The following is an 18,705-nucleotide window of genomic DNA, read 5'->3' as shown; positions in this document are numbered from 1 at the left end:
TTTTTTTTTAAATGCTTGTCAAAGCAAACAAAAACACTCAGAGATGAATGTCCTATGTAAATATTGTATTAAATTTAGTCATAGAATCTAACCAATTTCATACTGTAAGTCAGAATATGTGAGGAAAAGAGATTAAATTCCAGATCCAAAGAAGTCATTATTAAATGTAAGAGCCAAAATTTGGCTCTTACATTTAATAATGTAAGCAAGAATGTTCTACTATTTTATTTATTCATCCACGTTTCAATTTGCAAGGATTTGATTATATAAAGTTCATAAATTAAAATTTAAAAATCTCTGAATTTTATCATTTTAGTTATAGAAGATGTCATGAATGTTATAATTAGAGTTTCATGTTTTAGAATGTGAATTCTGGAAAAAAAATACAATCTAAGAGGTACACAATCTAAGATGTATAATACTTGGGTAAATAAAACTGAACACTAATGATTTCACATATGCTGGTAGTTTAGGCAAACAAACTGACTTTGAACATTTCTAGAATTAGGAGAATAAGAGATACAAACTTCCAGTTATAAAATAAATAAAGCACAGGGATGTAATGTACAGTACAGGGAATATGGTAATAACTTTGTACAGTGACAGATACAAACCCATTAAACTTTATAAAACATCAACCCTTCAAAAGGCTTTTTACTTAATTCATTTTTACTGCTTGTTCAAGTTCAATCTTGGCATCTATACCTGCATATATATTTGTTTTTCAAGATAATGTTCTGGTTACACAGATACCAGAACAGGATTGAAATCCAGAGAAACATGAAAGCTAAAGATGAATAAACACAATGGCTCTCTTTTAAAAACCTAATGAACTGGAAATGAACTGTTAAAGCACTTAACAAAGGAAGACTAAGACGTCAGCACATATAATTTTTAATTTAAAATAGTCAACAAAGATCCACAGTAAACAATAAGGTTGAATAAATGTTAGATCATACATAATATAAGTTATGCCTTCACCCTCTCCTCCCATGGCATTTTTAAGCTTCATGAGATTTACAACATTCTAATATGTACATAATACTACACTTTATAAAATGGTGATTATTTTAAGCATGTATGATTCAAGACTCAGATTTCCCCCTGCATTACCTAGTTTGTAAAATAACCGGATAACTAACTATTCCCTAGGACAACTGCAAATTCAGGACGTCTGTCAGGGTTAGTATAACCTAGACAAAAATCATAGTTTTCTTATCTCTAAGTTTGCCTTTTCACAAATTAAATTTCTACATCTCAATTATTAAAAAGTCATAAAGAATAACCCATGACTCAGATAGAATGAAAGACGTAAAAGATTTCACGGTGCATGATTATATTTTAAATGGTGTAATATTTACTATGAATATTTTACTGAATTATCAAATAATGCATGCCATTGACTCCTCCTACTGTCTCACAGAAAGAAAATGTTTCTGTCTTTTTTACCTCATTAGCTACCTGTGTCTCGACACAGAACATGGACTAGTCATTCCGAAATTTTTAATTTTGGGTGTTGCTATCAAAAAGGAGAATAATTTAAACACATGCTGATGATATTTTAAAAGGTGATAATGAAATCTAATTCAAATTTTGTATATGCAGAAATTATTCTTACTAAGTATAAAACATTATCGTACTGTTTCAGAGTGGTAGACAAGCCCCAGGCCCACTGTTTGATCCTAGCGCTAAGAAACGCAATATAGGAACATCAACCAATTTCAAAGGTTGGGTTGTAACCACTCAAATCCTAATCTCCCTTAATGAATGATTTATTGATAGCAGTCGTTAAGTTATTTAAACTTATTAAATCTCAGAGGTAACATGATATTTGAGTTTAATACTCATTTTGTGATTTGTTTCTTCCTTTTATGTTCCACTTTTCTTTAATTTAAAAAAAAGGATAGTTTCATCTTAACATTCTGGTAATTGGTGAAAAAGTTTGAACATAATGTTAAGGATTTTAGAGACTTTCAGTATGTATTTCAGAACAGAAGTGCACATTGACTTGTCAGGTCACAGGTCCACTGGACCACTTAGCTGTCCTCAGGCTTCCTGCTAGTTGGATTTAATCTATCTTGAGAGGCAAAAATTACACTTGACCACGTTTAATTGCTAACATCCGAAAACAGCCATTTTGGGTTTTTGCTACTTATTTGCTAAGAACAGAAAAGGCTCTCCAGAAAGTCTTCAAAAGTAACGTAATTTAGAAAAGGCTTTAAAAAATAAAAATAAGCAACGAAGCATAGAAGGTAACACAGAAGAGCAGTGGTACTAAAGAAACTGAACAGAACTTAAACGGTTTCTACTGTTTTAATTCATCTATTATTTCTGTTATTAATATATTATTAATCCTAAAACATGTCTAAGTGTGTCCATTGTGCAGAAATGAAAAATAAACTATTGCCTTATCCTGGGATTGTTCATCTATCAAATTTACAAATGGAGTGATTTTTTAAAAGCCAGACTTCTAGTTGTACACCCCACAGACACTGACAAAAATAAAAATGTGACAAGATTGCCAGACTGCTGGGACATACAAAAAGAAACATCCAGCAAAGAAGAAAAGGAGCAGTGGCCCAGAACAAGATGATAATTGTAAAGTGAGCAGAGTGAGGCTCCAGAAGGCAAAGGACAAGTACTACAAGCACAGAGAAAGGTGCAGTGATACTACTAGGTTCATAAACGACGTACACAGCTTTGACAGTTGAGTCCTTAACTACTTCTACATGTTTCACTCACTGTATGATCCATCAAATCAGAAACAATGTAAAAATTTTCTTACTGCTATAATTCAATAAAACAAATATTTATTGCATCTGGGTATTTATAGAGAGAAAGAATAAAATAATTGATGTAACCAATAACTGCAAACTGGCTATTAACAGAAAGATTATCTGGAAATAGTAAAAAATTAACATCTTAAACCAAGCCCCAGAAATGCATTTCTAAACACATCAACTAGAATATTCAACATGAATTTAACATTGTTTTTCAGACATAAGTTAGTGAAATAAAGTTAATAAATATTTACCAAATGCCTACCATGGTGCAGGCATTGTTTTAAGTGTTTAAGACATAGCAGTAAACATAATACTCTCAAGGAACGTCCATTCTAGTGAGAGTAACAGGCAATGCATGGCATGTTTAAGTGCACCCCCAAAAATAAAGTACTATATTATAAAAGTTTGTGTAATATATTTCATCTGTAGCATAAACAAAGAGTACAAACTGAAAAACAATTCTCTGAGCTTTACTGTCTAGAATATATGTAGTTCAAGAGTTTTCAAGGATTCAAACATTCCTTCAATTATTTGTCAGTTGTAAACAAAACTAATAACTTCTAATCTTTTTACTTCCCTTGAAAATGCTCCTGAAATGTTGCATTATAAATATTTAATATGTACATTTTTAAAGGATTTCACATACTGTAGTTGCAGTTTCTGAGACACTAGACCTTGAGCTGTCTGAGGGCATACGTGTTTTTCCCCCTCTGCTTCTTTGTGAATTCAGAATCTGCAGTGTTTAGAATAAAGCCCCATCTTGAGGTACAAGATCTATTATAAAATAATGTCAATGTAATAGTGTCAAAGAAGCCATTTTTCAGTTATGGTAAATGGTTAAGTCTTGCTCAAGCACTTCGAAGTTATATTTTAGAATGTTTTAATTAATTAGAAATGGATACATATTAATGTACTTAAAAACGTAAGTATTGCTCAAGCAGCACAATCATGGCTCCAAAGTTTAAGAAGATCCATCCAAGTTGGATTATTTAAACTCGCAATAAATAGATGTATTTTCTTGGAAAAATATCTATTGTTACAGTAAAACGAGTTTCCTTTCTAACAAGATTGTATGATTGCTCGTTTATATTGTTCTTTCCGCAGGAATTCGCACACCCCCTGTTTGCATCCTGTTATTCACTTGGAGCTTCCCTTCCCTTCACTGCACTGTTTCCCTGACAGTAGTGTTAGCTGCGCAGCAAAGCCCCCGTCACTGAGGGCTTGCTCCAAGTCTCCTCAATCGCATTCAGTATTTATTTCTTCAGGTGACGACGATTACTTTAGAAATTTTATTCTCTTTATTCGCTCAAAGGGTTGCATTGCCTTCCTAGACCACAAGTGGTCTGGACAAGACTATGGGATTTTTTTTTTTTTTTTTTTTTTACTTATTATTTCCGTCACCTTCCATCTACCTCTGTGTTCTTGTATTGAACAACCCAAGAAACTGCTTAGGGCATGCACTCCACTGAAATCCAAGCAAACACATTTATAGACTTCCTAAAATTTTGTACATTTGGAATTGTCTTTGTGAAGGCAAAAAAAACAACAATTTTTTAAAAAAGTAATTCAGGGCATAATCAAAGCCAAGTTAAATCACTGCCTCAGAGTCATCTAGGATGCTTATTAAAAATGCAGATTCCTGGGTTCTACATAGAACCTACTTAGAATCAGCTTAAAAGGGGCATGCCCTAGAATGTGCATTTTAACAAGCTTTTTCAGGTTTCTGATGCACACTGAAGTTTAAAACCTAGTAATGCAAAGAAACTAAAGTTTAAGACAATATAATTGATAAAGGATAATGCAAATAGGGTAAAAAGATCCTACTGTCAAATACACAAAACCAGAAAAAAAGGTGAACAAATTCATCAAAGAAGAGCAAAGAAAATACTTTATACACACACACAGCTTAGAAAGCAGTAATTATGTTAGTAATTACTAACATGGCACACTGGCTACACACTCTCTAAATAGCTTCAGTTCTGCTCCACTACTTCTCAACAGGGAACAACCCATATATTTTTTTTCCCTCTTTTTAAGATACACAGTTTGATTTCTCATTATAGAGGAAACAGAAAGGCAAAATGACTCACGTGAATACATCTTTACCAGAGTCAAAAACTTACGCCTCCATGGCTTCCAGACTGAACTCTCTGAGGGCAGAGAGCACATCTCACATGTCATAGAACCCCGCCACCCCACTCTCCAGCACAAGGTCAAGCAGTAAGCTCAGCAAGTGAATAAATGCTGAGGATCAGGACAGCATTCCATGATGCTGGGATGACCTTGAGGTCACCGTCCACCACAACGGCTCCTAAACGTCAACATGTAAGTAGCCCCAACACCAGACATGATGATTCTGTAGGTGTAGGATGGGGCCCAAGATCTGGCATGTCTCCCAGTTCCCAGGCGACGCTAATGCTGCTTGTCTGGGCACTGGACTTTAAGAATCATGGATCTAGGGAAAAGTATTCAGGTTTGCTATATAAGTGGTTCCCAGAAAAGAGAACTGAGATATGGTCAGGAAAAACAATATAAGGAATCTGGAAACCTGGGTTCTAGTCCCAGCTCTATCATAAAATGACTACACAGCTGATAAATGACACACACATCAGTGAATATCACTAACTTTAGATAACTAATATTATCTAAAAGATGAAGAGTCCGGTACAGATGAAAAATGGAAAATGCAAACACTTTTTATATAGATCAGAGAAAATTTAAGTGTCTACTATGAACCCCTGAATTATTACCCTCAACTCAGTGTTTACTGCCCAGATCACAACTATTAAAATATATAGCTTTTATCCAAAATAAAGAACATACAGCAAGCAAACAAACAAAAACATAAAAGATGCTCAGACTAAACACATCAAGCCATCTAAATATAAACTTAAAACGGAAATAACTGTTTTGCAATATTCTAAACACAAATGACAAATTCGAGTACCTGTAAAAGTATCGAGGGCAGCAGTATCAGCATCCCCTCAGAGCTTGTTAGAAAAGCAAGTCTGGCCACATCTAAACCTACTGCATAAAAACCTTCATCTTAACAAGATCCCTATGTGATTTGTAAACACATGAAAGTTTGAGAAGCACTGAGCTAGGCCACTGAGACTTGATGACTACTTCTTTATACCGTTTGTAAAATAACATGATATATTTAAGACTGAATGTTTCCTGAAAAGAAAATCTATTTCTGACATACAAATAGATAAAAAGAGAAATCAAAAAATTATTTTACCTGAGAAGACATATTGAAACACGTTTTTTCAAACAAAAGTTCCATTTAAAATACTTTATTCCAGGAAATATGTGTGATTACAAGGTAACAAATATCACCTTGCTCAAATCCAAAACTTTACAGCGGACTGAGGTATGGGGGTGCTAACTGGTTCAGTTAAAGTCAAACAGTTTGTCAGTGGCACATGGAGACAAATCCAATTCTACAGACTCTTATAATGAAATGTTTTTTTTGATGGAAAAGAAAAAACATTACATTTTCATGGAGTAAACATGCAGTTAATAGAAAGCAGTAGAAGTATACATAATTTTGAAAGGATAAATGAAATGACCTATCTATAAAAACATACTTAAGGAAATCCAGCAAAAATATATCATAGTAGTTAATATACATTTTAATCTTTTCGTTAAAGAGATACTTTAAAAACTGAACTGGAAGGAGAAGTAGAACTGGAAACTGACATACTTAATATGAGCATAACATCCAAATATATAATTTTCAAACAATGACACCACATATCACTTAGTGGCAACATCTGTTTGATGAATGTATCTGGAAAACTGATTTTTTGAAATATTAAAAAATTTGGCTTTGCTACTTAAGCATTACTATATAGCAATAAGCAAAACTTTTCACATATGGCTAATTTTTGCTGTTCTCAGAACAGAAGCAGAAACAGCCATATTCAATATAAGCATTTTATAAGTGATTATAGAAAAATTAAACCCTTTTGTCTTACCATCAAAGAAGCTCTTGGCTCTTAGGTAACTGACACTGAGCCTAAGAACGGAAAGTTTGTCCAGCTTATTAATAACATCTTGTGGAAAAGGCAGCAGGCTAGCCAAACGGTCCAACTCTGTATTAAGTCGGTCTCTATGTCGCTTGGAAGGATTAGACTTGATTCCTTCAGCCGGGGTTAGCTTGATACTGAAAAACAAACAAAATGCCATGAAATACTTTAAAGCATATAAAGCAAAAATTTCTATTGCATTATAGGATCGCTTCAAATATTTCACTAATAAAATATCTAAAATCTACTTGAAGTGTATAGAAATCCTTTCAAAACGTTCCTTTCATATCTTAATTAAACAAAACAAGAGGATGGGTAAAATTCTTCATAATGTTTTATTAAAAGCTTGAACCCATCAGAGGAAAATTCTGAGTACATCTTATACACTTCATACACTTCATATATACTTCATTCCTTTGTGGTATAGTAATTCCCAATTAACAAATCTACTAGGATTTCTTTCCCCCTCAAACACAGCCATTGTAAGGAACAGAAAAAAATATCTGTAATAAATTATGTGAAAATTATGCCTCCTTTGCTATCTTCCACAAGCATCATCATCTTGGTATCATTATGCTGTAAATAAATAAAAGCAACCTGAAATAAAATCTCATCTTCATCATTCCCAGCTTCCTATATTTAACACTTTCATCCTGTCAGTGACAATTTCTCAAAGCACTCTGGCACCTCCAGATGGTCCTACTGCCATCTAATGGGGTCCTCCAATATTAAAACAAAAAATTTTGACGTTAGTTATTTATATTAGTTAACTGACAAATACTAGAGGTTAACTACAATTACTGGCAAATTTTGCTTTTATGATTGACTGGTCAGTAGTTCTACTTAATTAGCATTCATAGATTGTGATTCAGTTAGAAAATTCAGTGAACGACCAACATTTAGTATGATTTTTTCATCTGAGATAAAAGGTACTTATGGTTAGAAGTAGAACTTGAGTTCAGAAATGAGAAATTGGACTACTTCACACAAAGGCCTCAGCCAGGGTTTCACAGCAGAAATGCATTATTTAAAGTGAATTTACAGATAGATCATCAGACACCTATGCTGAAATGTAGAGAAGATATTCAAAAACCAAACAAAGTCATTTTTAGATCATGTCTTTGCACCTTTCCATTTGCCAGAAAAATAAAGATTTATGCAGAGTATTTTTATAATAAAGACTTTTTTTCCAGTTTTATTGAGAAGACAAAGACATGTTTGATAATTCTCATTAAATTATAGTATCTTTAAAAAGTAGAAATTAGCCTGAGCATAGTGATATTAATTTGATTCAATCAGAGCATTTCTAGATAATTCATGTTTTCAATGTTATACATAAAGAAGTAATACTGCACGCACAAAGATGATAAAAAGTAAATATGAAATTTGAACATGTTTTTATACTCTCCCTAACAAGTAACTGCTTCAGAACTTGGCTATTCTATTTTTTCTATTACAGTTCATGTTATTCCTCCAAAAGAGTAGCAAATCGGTAAAACGTGAAACATACAAAATAAGTCAGTAAATACTATTTCCAGACTGTTTATATAATTATATACTTAATTAAAATTGTTGACTATTTCTCTAGCTATTTTCTCTAATGATATTGCATTTATTAATATAAATTCAAGTCACACCTAATGACTGCATTTCTCCAATTAATCAACTGAATTTTACCTTTTACTATAATATAAGTCTATCTCATTGAGTAATTCTCTATTGACTAATCACTTGTTAACACAAATATTTACTTGCACCTGTTATGTCCTGGGTTGTCCAGGAAAACATTCTTCTACCTATTCAAAAGGTGTTACGGGAACTAAGTACAGGTAACAACTGCTTTAAAAAGAAGAGTTTTACAAAAAGGTGGTGTCTGAGATGGACCTTTAAAGACATACAGGATTTCACCAGGAGGCATGCCTGAGGGACGGTGAACTGCTGTAAGCCCCCTGTCTGAAGTGGGAAGCGCGGGGTGCAGGAGAGAGAAGAGGGAAGGAAGTTCACTGGAATCACATGCTCACAACAAATATTGACCACACACCACATGCCGAGCACAGACCACTCAGCAGTGACCAAAACATACTAAAGTCCCTGTTCTCATGCAGCGTGCATTGCAGCAGGAGGATACACACATACAGAAACACATGTGGGGGCTGGTAAGTGTAAAGGAGAAAAATAAAGCCAGAGAAGGAACTAAGGGTAACAGGGGTGCTGGATTTGACAGCCAGGGGAGGTCTCCCTGATGTGATGTTTCAGCACAGACATGAACATGACAAAGGAGTGAGCCATGTGGGTGTCTGGTGACAAAATGTTCAAGGTAGGGGACACAGCACGCTTCTGCATAGAAATGGTACAAAAAAATGGATTTGGGTGTCTGGGAGCCATCCTAAGCTTTCCACTAGGACTTCCGTGACCAGTCAGTCGGTCCTGTGTTTTACTAAGCTGCCTCTGGTGATGGAGAGGCTGGAATGCGGGCACATCTCCCTGAAGCTTCCATTTCTCCCTAAAATACAGATCCAAGTCACTCCTCTGATTCAAGCCTTTCAGTAGCTCCACAGTCCACGTTTCTTAGCCTAGCAAACAAACGTTTCTTGATCTTTCCATGACCCCTATTTCCCGGCCTCACTGCCTCCAGCCAAAGCCTTCCTTGTCCATTATATTCCCCGAGCTAAGAAATTACTTAGTTACCAGTATGTACTTTGGTGCTTTCATATATGCCTCTCCCCTGCTCTGTCTCACCAGCTTCAAAGCCCTGCGGGATTACATCACTTTTGTAGTTTTCCCTGACCTAATCACAATGGACTCCTCCAGTGCGACTTCTGTACCTTAGGTGTCTTATGTAAATGTCTTACACAACCATTCCATTAAGGAAAATTATGTGCAGATAACACTTCCCATAAATTAAAAACGAAATTCAGTCCTGCACTCTTGGTAGCTTTCCAGTAATGATTACAAAACACTGGGGAGAAGAGTAACACAAACACTGAAGCGAGACAAGCTGATAGGACACAGGGAGAAAGAACCAGTGTGAGAAAGAGGCTTCAAGCCATTCCTCCGTGTGGGACTGCTGCCTATTATGTGCTGGCTCTTTGCAACAGTGAACCCTGCACTAGAAGACACTGCTGCTTTACACAACGCAAAACTGTTCACAGCTCTGAGGTAGGATGCACCTTCAGGAATGTTGTGCATAAGATCAAATCTCCCACATGTTATGTAACCTATATTCCACATACATAATTGTTGCTCTTATTACTATGAAAACTTAATCATTTTTGTATCCCCACTGCTCAGCACAGTACTTGACATAGAGTGGACTCTCAATTAATGTTTGCTGACCAGAAATATCCAGAAAAGAAATGACAGGAGCCTAACCAAAGGCAGTAACAGTAGGGACAGTAAGTGAAGACCAGCTTGAGATATTTAAACACAATGCTTTGTGCTATCACAAAGCTGGGGACACAGCCAGACTCAAACATCCACTGAATTAAACTGACCTGCTGACCAACGAGGTACAGGAAAACACCGAGTGAGGCGAGCTTGCAAAGGACTGAGGTTTGTAGCTTAGGATAACAACTGTATTTCCTAATGGAAGGTAACCAAACAAAAAGAAAAGAGACTTGTCTTTCCATCTTTGTTTACCAACACGTAGGTGCGAGGCTGAGGAAGAGGCACAGGCAAAAACAAGACGGGAGAACTGATATGCCAGACAGGAAAAGAACCAGGGTAGAATATTTTTGAGAACAAAGTCAAATGCTCAGATGAATTAAGGTCAGGATTAAGAAGTACCCATTGGACCTGGCATTTCAAATCCAATGTTGTTAAAGCTAAAGTAATAAGAGTCTATACTTTTTCACTGATTTTGTGAGAAATATTCAGAACTATTTTATGAAAATGTTTCATACTCATCTATACATACTGAAAATGCACAGAATAATTAAAACTAGAGAGGAATCTTATATCAATCACACATGACTTAGGTTATGCTAGTACTTTTACTTTGGTTTTGTCTTCAAATCTATGCCAAAACGTACTGCCAAGCATCATCTATTTAAATAAAAGACTACATTTGAAATATACACAAATGTCCCAAGAAGACTGAATTTGGGAGCTCTGGAGTTCAGACATTTCCTGAAAGATGTTGATCAGGCAAAGGAAAAATTTATTATTTTTTAAACCTTAACCTCAAAAATCTTGCCCCAACCTGTAATCAGGATTGTTGTGAAATCACGACTCCAGCTGACTGCATGCCATACTTCCGTGTTAGAAGCCCTAAGCTCTGTGCGTACTGGTGGTGACAGGCCCAACAGCACGTCCGACGCCAGTGTGAATGTTATCTTTCAAGCCTTAATTTTTAATATTCCAGTCTAAAACGTCTGTTAGGCTCATCACTTGTATCCAGTCTTTGAAATAAAGCTGAAAGATTTAACAACCTAGTTTAATCGTAAGTTACTGTAATTGTAAATATTTGTATTTCATATGACATTTATCACAAAACGTCAAATGACATGCAAAGACATAGTTTCAGTCATCCTATGAGATTAAAGTGACACTGTCTAACAAGAGATTCCCTATCACAGCACCATGTTTGCTCTAGCAGCTTTCCCCTCTGCGCGATTTCATCCAGTCCCACTGCTTCAGTCTACTTACCAGTGACTTGTTTATCTTTATTTCCAGCCCCTATACCTGGATCTCCTCTCATTCATATTTCTCAGAACTTAGGCAACCCCTTCTCTGTATCTAATATGACACTACTCTCCATCCCACAGCTGCAAATTGAAGCATTCCTCAGTAAATCTCTTTATCATACAACTACACCCAAGTAAGCCCAACTTTTACACCCACTAATTCTTCATTTCCTCCCCACAGCCCTAGTGCATACTTATTCATCTCTGAATGTAAATGTTGACTGTTTACAGTCATAAATAATGTTCTTAATAGAAGACTGGAAAGGTGATCTGTGGCACAAGTAACATTACAGTTTCCTGTTAGGCTGAATACAGCTGGATATTTCACTTCCCCATGTGAGGGGGGAAAAAATTACAAAAACTTCTGAGAATCCTGGCTGGATGTCACTTTTAATGAGTCAGAATTCTACAGCCACTCTCCTGCTGCTCCTCTGCGCTTGTGATGGGTTATGCCCTTTCCCTCTTTATCTAAGGAGAGGTGATGCGATACTAACAACATAGAGCCCCTAGCACAAGACTTGAACAGTGAAAACCTGAGACACGAAATATGCCCTAGAAATCACTGTCACTTTCATAATCCTGAAAAAAAGAATCATTAAGAATGTTCCCTTTTTCCTTTTATGAACATACAGTGTTTTAAAGCATTTCTCTTTAAACCCACATAAAAGGTATCTACTATAAAACATTAGCAGAAAAGTCTTTAGTGGTCAGTTGTTAAATGAGTAAGTAATTCTCAAATACCTACTATGTGCATGGTACTAGGAAGCTCTGGTAGATAAAAAGACAAAAGGACAGTCCTATCTTTAAAGAGCTTACATTTCCTACTAGGAGAAGATACATTCTATAACAAGACCAAAATCAAACATAATGCATTGCTCAATAATACAGGTGCTACAAGAGTGATGCTCAAGAGGTTCAGGTAGAGTAATGAGGGAAGGTTTCATGGAGATGTGGCATCGACATCAGGTAGATCTTAAAGACATGTAAGTCACTTCTGATTTTGTCAGAGAACGTAGCTTTCTGCAAGCACCCTTCTTTCAGAAAATCATGCCAAACAAGGAAAACAAGAGACAGAAACACAGTCTGCTTTCAATAAACTTGAGATAGCTAAACCCAGATGCAAATAAATATGAAGATGGAAAATGGGTAGAAATCAATGACACCATAGAACAGGAAGGAAAGTGTAATCATAGTATATTACTTAGCTCAGCAGTAAACAACATTTACAGTTTAAAAAAATAATGAAACACTGAAAGTGAATTTGAAATTGTGATAACATTACATTGGGAGGATGAAGAAAGATGGAGGAGAGATGAACTAGCACTAATAACCATAACTCTCACAATAAAACATAAACAGATCGTACCTAACACGCTAAACTGCAGCATTACATACATATTATTGAATTTTTTAATGTGCACGTATTATTTAATAGGAATACTTTTCAAAACAATATATCAATCATAAAAAAGGAGTAAAGTGAAAACAACTGAAAAACAGTATATGACACAAAGCAAATCAGGCAGAAAAATCTGCAAACACCACACTACTACTCTACACACACACAACCCCTATAATAAGTTCAATTATCTACTCCATCATCTTGTGTCTATGAAAGTCAATTGTCAAAATTAACATTATTAAGGAAAAATGCAAGGACAGACTACCAATGGGAATGTAAACTTACTGCAGAGCAATTTGACACTATGTCTCAGAGCATAATATTTTGCTCAGTCTTCAAAGTATACATACCTGTGTACCCTCCATGTACACAAATTCCATGTACAGGAATTTTTCCTAAGGAAATGACTAACAATTTGCATAGAAATTCACATACCTCAAGGGTATTCTCTGAAAAACTAGTTAAAATACTAAAAGGTTGGAAATAACAGAATTTTCCATTAAAATAAAAAGCAGTTAAATAAATTATGGACCACTAACAGAATGGAGTATTATGCAGCTATTAGAAGCAATGTTTTAAAGGAGGGGAGGTAGGGAGCAAATCAGTAAGAAAGAAAGAAAAGACTTAAGAGGAAAGGACATAAATGCAAATATGGAGAAAATATTAAAATCATATTTGGGAAGCAGTAAATAACACATTTAAGAACATTAACTATTTGAGAACAAACAGTGGACAATAGGAAATTCCTAAGACATGGATGTACCATATGCACTGCTAAACTTCCTCACATGGACAGTACTATGAAGTTGGTAAGAAAGCCTAGGATCCCATATTTAAACTCAGCGTTTTAATTTCCTACTTGACAATTTTGAATCTGAACCTCAGGCCCCTATCTATAAAACTGAAATAATATTACCTTTCAATAGTACTATTAGAAAAATGAAATAAAATGATGTATGCAAAGCACAGTGCATGCCTGTATCACAGTAAGTCTAATGAACAATTTTTGTTATATTAAACCACACACAAAAAATTCCATTTTAAAGAAGTGTGGAAGTAAAAAAGTACTGCTGGTAAAGATCTGCATGGTATTTATTTCTAAGTAACTGTCTTAATTACACACACCAATACGTATGTACTATGTAAGTTTATTCAGGGAAGTAGCACATTTCAGCTGTACTCATAACTGAGAATATAATCATATACTGCCTCTTACTGTTTCACAAGAGAATTGACTGTTTTGGGATAATGTTAAGCGAAAATTATGAAAAGAATACAATTTATGTTTCTGCTTCATTTTATCTTCAGCAGTCTTTACAGTTTATAAAATGCTTTTGTTCTACTCATTTTAGTTGCGAGAGTGGCAGTGTAAGAATTCACTATCCTGTTAAAATGGTCAAGAATTTGCCCAGATCTAAAAAGGCAAGGAAACTAGACCTCATCTTTTAGTTTAGACCTAGTGCTCTTTCAATTTATAACTCAGTTTCCTCTTTTGCCATCTATTCTTTATAAATGTTACCGATAACTACACATTTTCACTTATTCATTTTATAGTACCAATATGCAAGAGCCTCTATAATCACTATAAGCTATCTACATATGTGAAAGAAAAATGATGGTGAAGAAATAATTATGTAAATGAAATGACCTATCTTTTTATTTTAGAAGCTATTTGGAAAATGGTATCATACTATATTTATATGCAACATTTCCGTAAAGCATTGCATAATTTTATTCTAAGTAGGTATTATATAAATGAGGTTCCTAGATTTAAATAGAATGAATAGCAACTTAGCAAAAATAGCAAGAAGACAATGCTTTTTATATTATATTATCATTATTAGCAGGTTAATAAAGTGAAAAGGATTAGCTAAGGCTCAGAAGTTATTTCCAGTTCTGATACTTTATGATTGCTAGCTTCATCACCACTAGTGCTGCTATCATTTCTAAGTGTAGAAGTCATTTACTCAACACCTATTCTTTGCAAACATTCAGTACTAACTTTCTAGAAATATGGTGAAGTACCACTAAAACTTTGTATTAATAAGACTTCAAAAACACAAAACTATATCCAAAGTTATTATCACTAGAGAAAAACAGATTCTACTTAATTCAACAGTGCACTTTTCACCTATCTTCATGAGACAATGTTACTAAACAAATTAACAAAAACGCTATCATCTCCAAAGAAAATAAATTAAGAACATGGTTTAAGGAAAAAAAATTGTTTTTTGTTTTGGGTAGAGTGTTTAAGTATAGAACTACATTTTAAGGAAAGTTGTAATAGAATCTGTTCCTAACGTTATCTTTGAAAATGTCTTCTTGAAGGTAGGAGGCAACACGGATCAGATGCAAGGTTGCTTCAGATCCTTTAATTTCCTTTTATTAGTCCCAAGACAAAGGAAACACTTGCTGAGTGTCTACTATATACAACATACTTTAGTGGGATTAAATTTAACATATTTAAGATGTATTTCCTACTAATGAAGATAATTCTCAATGTTAGACTTGCCACTAGAGGGAGTTTATCTTGTTTAATTAATTCAATTGAAGATTGACTGGAAGAGCTTCAGGTTAAAATTATGTAACCCACTTGATTCCAAAATTTTATGGAACTGTATATTTAGATGGCTGTCTTATCAACAGCTCTATAATTATGCTACAACATATTTTCTCTTTAAGTAAAATAAAATGGCTTTCACTTAAGAGGTCAAAGTTAAATCTCAAAAGCATTTTCAGTGCAGAGATGTGTTTTTCTGAAAATGTTGGCATTATTTTAGACCCCATTAGCTACAAACAGTAATTTAACTTAAAAATATCCATATTAAACTTAATATGAGATTTTATGGCCCCAATCCTAAAATGAACTTTAATTAACTGCATTATAAAGCTAACCGTTTTTCACTCAGGCAAAAATAATTTGTAAACAATTTCATGTGATTCTGTAAATGCCAGCACTAGGCTTTTCTTATGGAGCAACGAAGTGACATTTTAAGGCATTTATATGATTAGAAGCAATGCATGGTGCCAAATAAATATCTGATAAACATCTATACTAAATAAAATAAAATAGGGGTAATGTTGAAAATGCTTTAGCAACACTGTATTACAAGAGATTATTACATGCAACTATATTAAAGTCTTAGGAAGTATATTAAAATATTAAGATAAAATAAAAGATACAGCTTACATAAAAATAAAAGGAAAATGCAGTATGTTTAAAGGGAAGATCTTTAATAAAATGTTATCTATAAGCCAAAAAAGTTAAACTTTATAAAAATGAATACAAAAATAAGGTATATGACTTTTTTTTTTTTTAAAGCCATCTAAGCCTTTTTGTAACACACGACAAAAATCAGTAACTTAAAAATCCACTAGGGAGATCTTCAAGTTTTCTGACCATATATTAAAAAAGCCCATGATGTCTCTATTATAAATTATGGCAAGTGTACTACTGTATTAATAAATACATAGAATAGGCATTTGCAATGCCTCTCAACTTTAGCCATCAAGGACAAAGTCAAATTAGACAAATCACTCTACTTTTGCTAGTTTGTAAATCAATGTCCCAGAACTGCCAAGACAGAAAATTGCTGACTCGGCAGTACTCCTGTCAGCATAAGACTTCTAAATTTTAATCAGTCGATTTTATAGATGAATATCCTCCATTAACGCCAAGTCTAGACCTGAATGCTCTTCAATATGCTCTTCATATTGAAATTCTAAAGAAAGTTAAAACTCCAGAATAATTAAACTTTTACACCAGTTAGTGGATTTAAATATAAAGCTTAAACTACTTTTCTGGTTTGGATTAGTGGTCTAAGTTAAGTTTTAAGCAAAATGCACACTTCTAGTTCGCTGAGTAAATCTTTAATGTGTTCTTAAAATTGTTTATGAAAATTTGAAAAATGTGCAGTAACTCAGAGATAACCAGGAATAAACACATGAATACTGCCAACTCACAAAAGTAAATCTGTCTCAACCAGGATTTATTTTTCTGAAAAAAATTATTTTCAAGTATGTGCTATCTCACACAAATATCCCACCAAGACAAACAAAAAAATCTGTCTGTAATCGCTCCATTAGAATTGACAAAACTTTGAAGTAGGGGGAAAAGGGAATTAGAGAAGGATATCAAGAATGAAAACGTCTGTTTCACTAAGTCCAGTTCCAAATCTGTTGCGTACTGTACAGACCCTAAAAACACCGCAAAAGCGGTAACTCTCCAAAAAGATAGCTGAAAAATCAAATCCCCCCACTGTACCTTGCCCACCAGACTCACTCACACCTGCTACCAGCTCTATACTTTTACCGATATGGCCCTCTTGAGCACTACAAAATTACTGCCAAATAAGTAAACGTGCAACGAAAAGCCAATTACACACACCTGACCAAGAAATACCTGCAGAGGCACTCAGCTCCCTTCTTGCAGTGGCACACGTTCAGCTCTTTAAAACACCTCTCTTTACCAGGAATGAGAATTATGACCGTCCTCTAACCGAAGAGGTTATTAAACATGGAAGGGGATTTCAAGAGGGGTTTATGCTAAATAATACCAGCCCCCCACAGGGCAGATCAGAGTAGTCAACAAATTAGGACCACAGAAAATAGCTGCAAATGGCTGGGGGTGTGAGAGGGTTCGTGTGCGCGGGGCACGGGGGTCATTGTTTAAAATACAATTTAAAAATGGGGAAAAAATCTAAAGCCTGGGTCGCTCAACCCTCCCCCAAGTCTCGATTCCACCGACTGTGTCAGGAATGGACCTAATCCCCAGACCTCGGGGATTTGGGGGCGGGGTGTGGCCGCCTCTCGCACCCGCGTGCCCGAGCGCCCAGCCCCCGCACCGAGGACGAGCCCCGGACACTCACGTTTTCTGCACGGGCTTCCGCCGCTTGCGACTGGCGTAGGTGATGTTGGCGCTGTTGCCGTTCATGGTGCCCAACCGCGGGCGGGTCCTCCCCGGGAGCGGGCGCAGACGGCCGGGTCTCCGGGACCCGCCTGTGGCTGGGACGGCCGCGGCGGCCGGCGCCCGGTTCCACGAAGCCGCGCCCGCCTCACCTGCGTCCTCCCGGAGCGGTGGGAAGAAACCGCGCCCTCTAAGCCTTGGCTCCCGCAGCCCCGCGCGTCCAGGTGCGCTGCCCGGGCCTGGCGCCTGGGGGGCGACGGGCGGAGACCGGTGAGAGAGGCAGCGCAGGTGCCGTCTACACCCGCGGAGGCGGCGCGGCGCTGCCCCGCAGGTGAGGCGGGCCGGGTTGAGGAGGAGCCTGGGTCGCCTGTTTGGAATGCCGGCCTGGCTCGCGCACGGTGGCGCCGCGCCCCGTGACCGTCGTCGCGGTCCTTGGGTAAGGGAGGCGCCGCCGCGCTGCTCCCGGGGCTTCCCCAATCCTGGGTGCTTCCCGCCTGTGGAGCTCGGGCTCTGGACGCCACTCCCGGTGCCACCAGCTTCCGCTCGGCTATGCAGCTGCGCCTGGTCTGAGCCGGTGGTCCCGGGCACGCGCCCGGGACAGAACGTCAAGTGGATCTTCCCGGCGGGCCCTCCTATCGCTGCGCGCACCAGCTTAATTGCAGAAGTGCCCCCGACCTCTCTCTCTAGAGCCGCCCAGCCCCTTCTAGCCCCGCCCCACCATGCTTGGCCCCGCCCTTCACTCCTCCCTTGAGGGCCCCACCGTCCCAGCACGTAGGGACGTAAGACGTAACGATGTCTCTCCGTAGCCATCTTCTTGAGGTCAAGGGGAGGCTTCTGTGGCCACATTTCTAGCCTGGAAAGAAATGTGACAACAAATTACATATAGTCAAATTCTTCA

At 36.6% G+C, this 18,705-nt stretch overlaps 1 protein-coding gene across 4 annotated transcripts in view; it reads right to left on the bottom strand.

The window, feature by feature from the left end:
* AHR (aryl hydrocarbon receptor) overlaps positions 1 to 18,495 on the bottom strand; it is a 150,738-nt gene extending 132,243 nt beyond the window's left edge. For 3 of the 4 annotated variants that reach the window (XM_074340806.1, XM_074340805.1, XM_074340807.1), the window contains exons 1-2: positions 17,770 to 18,495; positions 6,764 to 6,951 (exon numbers count right to left, since the gene is read on the bottom strand). In XM_074340806.1, the coding sequence (XP_074196907.1) occupies positions 6,764 to 6,951; positions 17,770 to 17,834 (253 nt within the window). In that variant the 5' untranslated portion in view covers positions 17,835 to 18,495. The remainder of the gene's footprint in view (positions 1 to 6,763; positions 6,952 to 17,769) is intronic. The other variant, XM_019727189.2, reaches the window with a different exon arrangement.
* Positions 18,496 to 18,705: the final 210 nt, after the last annotated feature.

Source organism: Rhinolophus sinicus, linkage group LG09, assembly GCF_036562045.2.
Source record: "Rhinolophus sinicus isolate RSC01 linkage group LG09, ASM3656204v1, whole genome shotgun sequence".
Taxonomy (NCBI): domain Eukaryota; kingdom Metazoa; phylum Chordata; class Mammalia; order Chiroptera; family Rhinolophidae; genus Rhinolophus; species Rhinolophus sinicus.
This window is presented reverse-complemented; position numbering and strand designations above follow the sequence as displayed.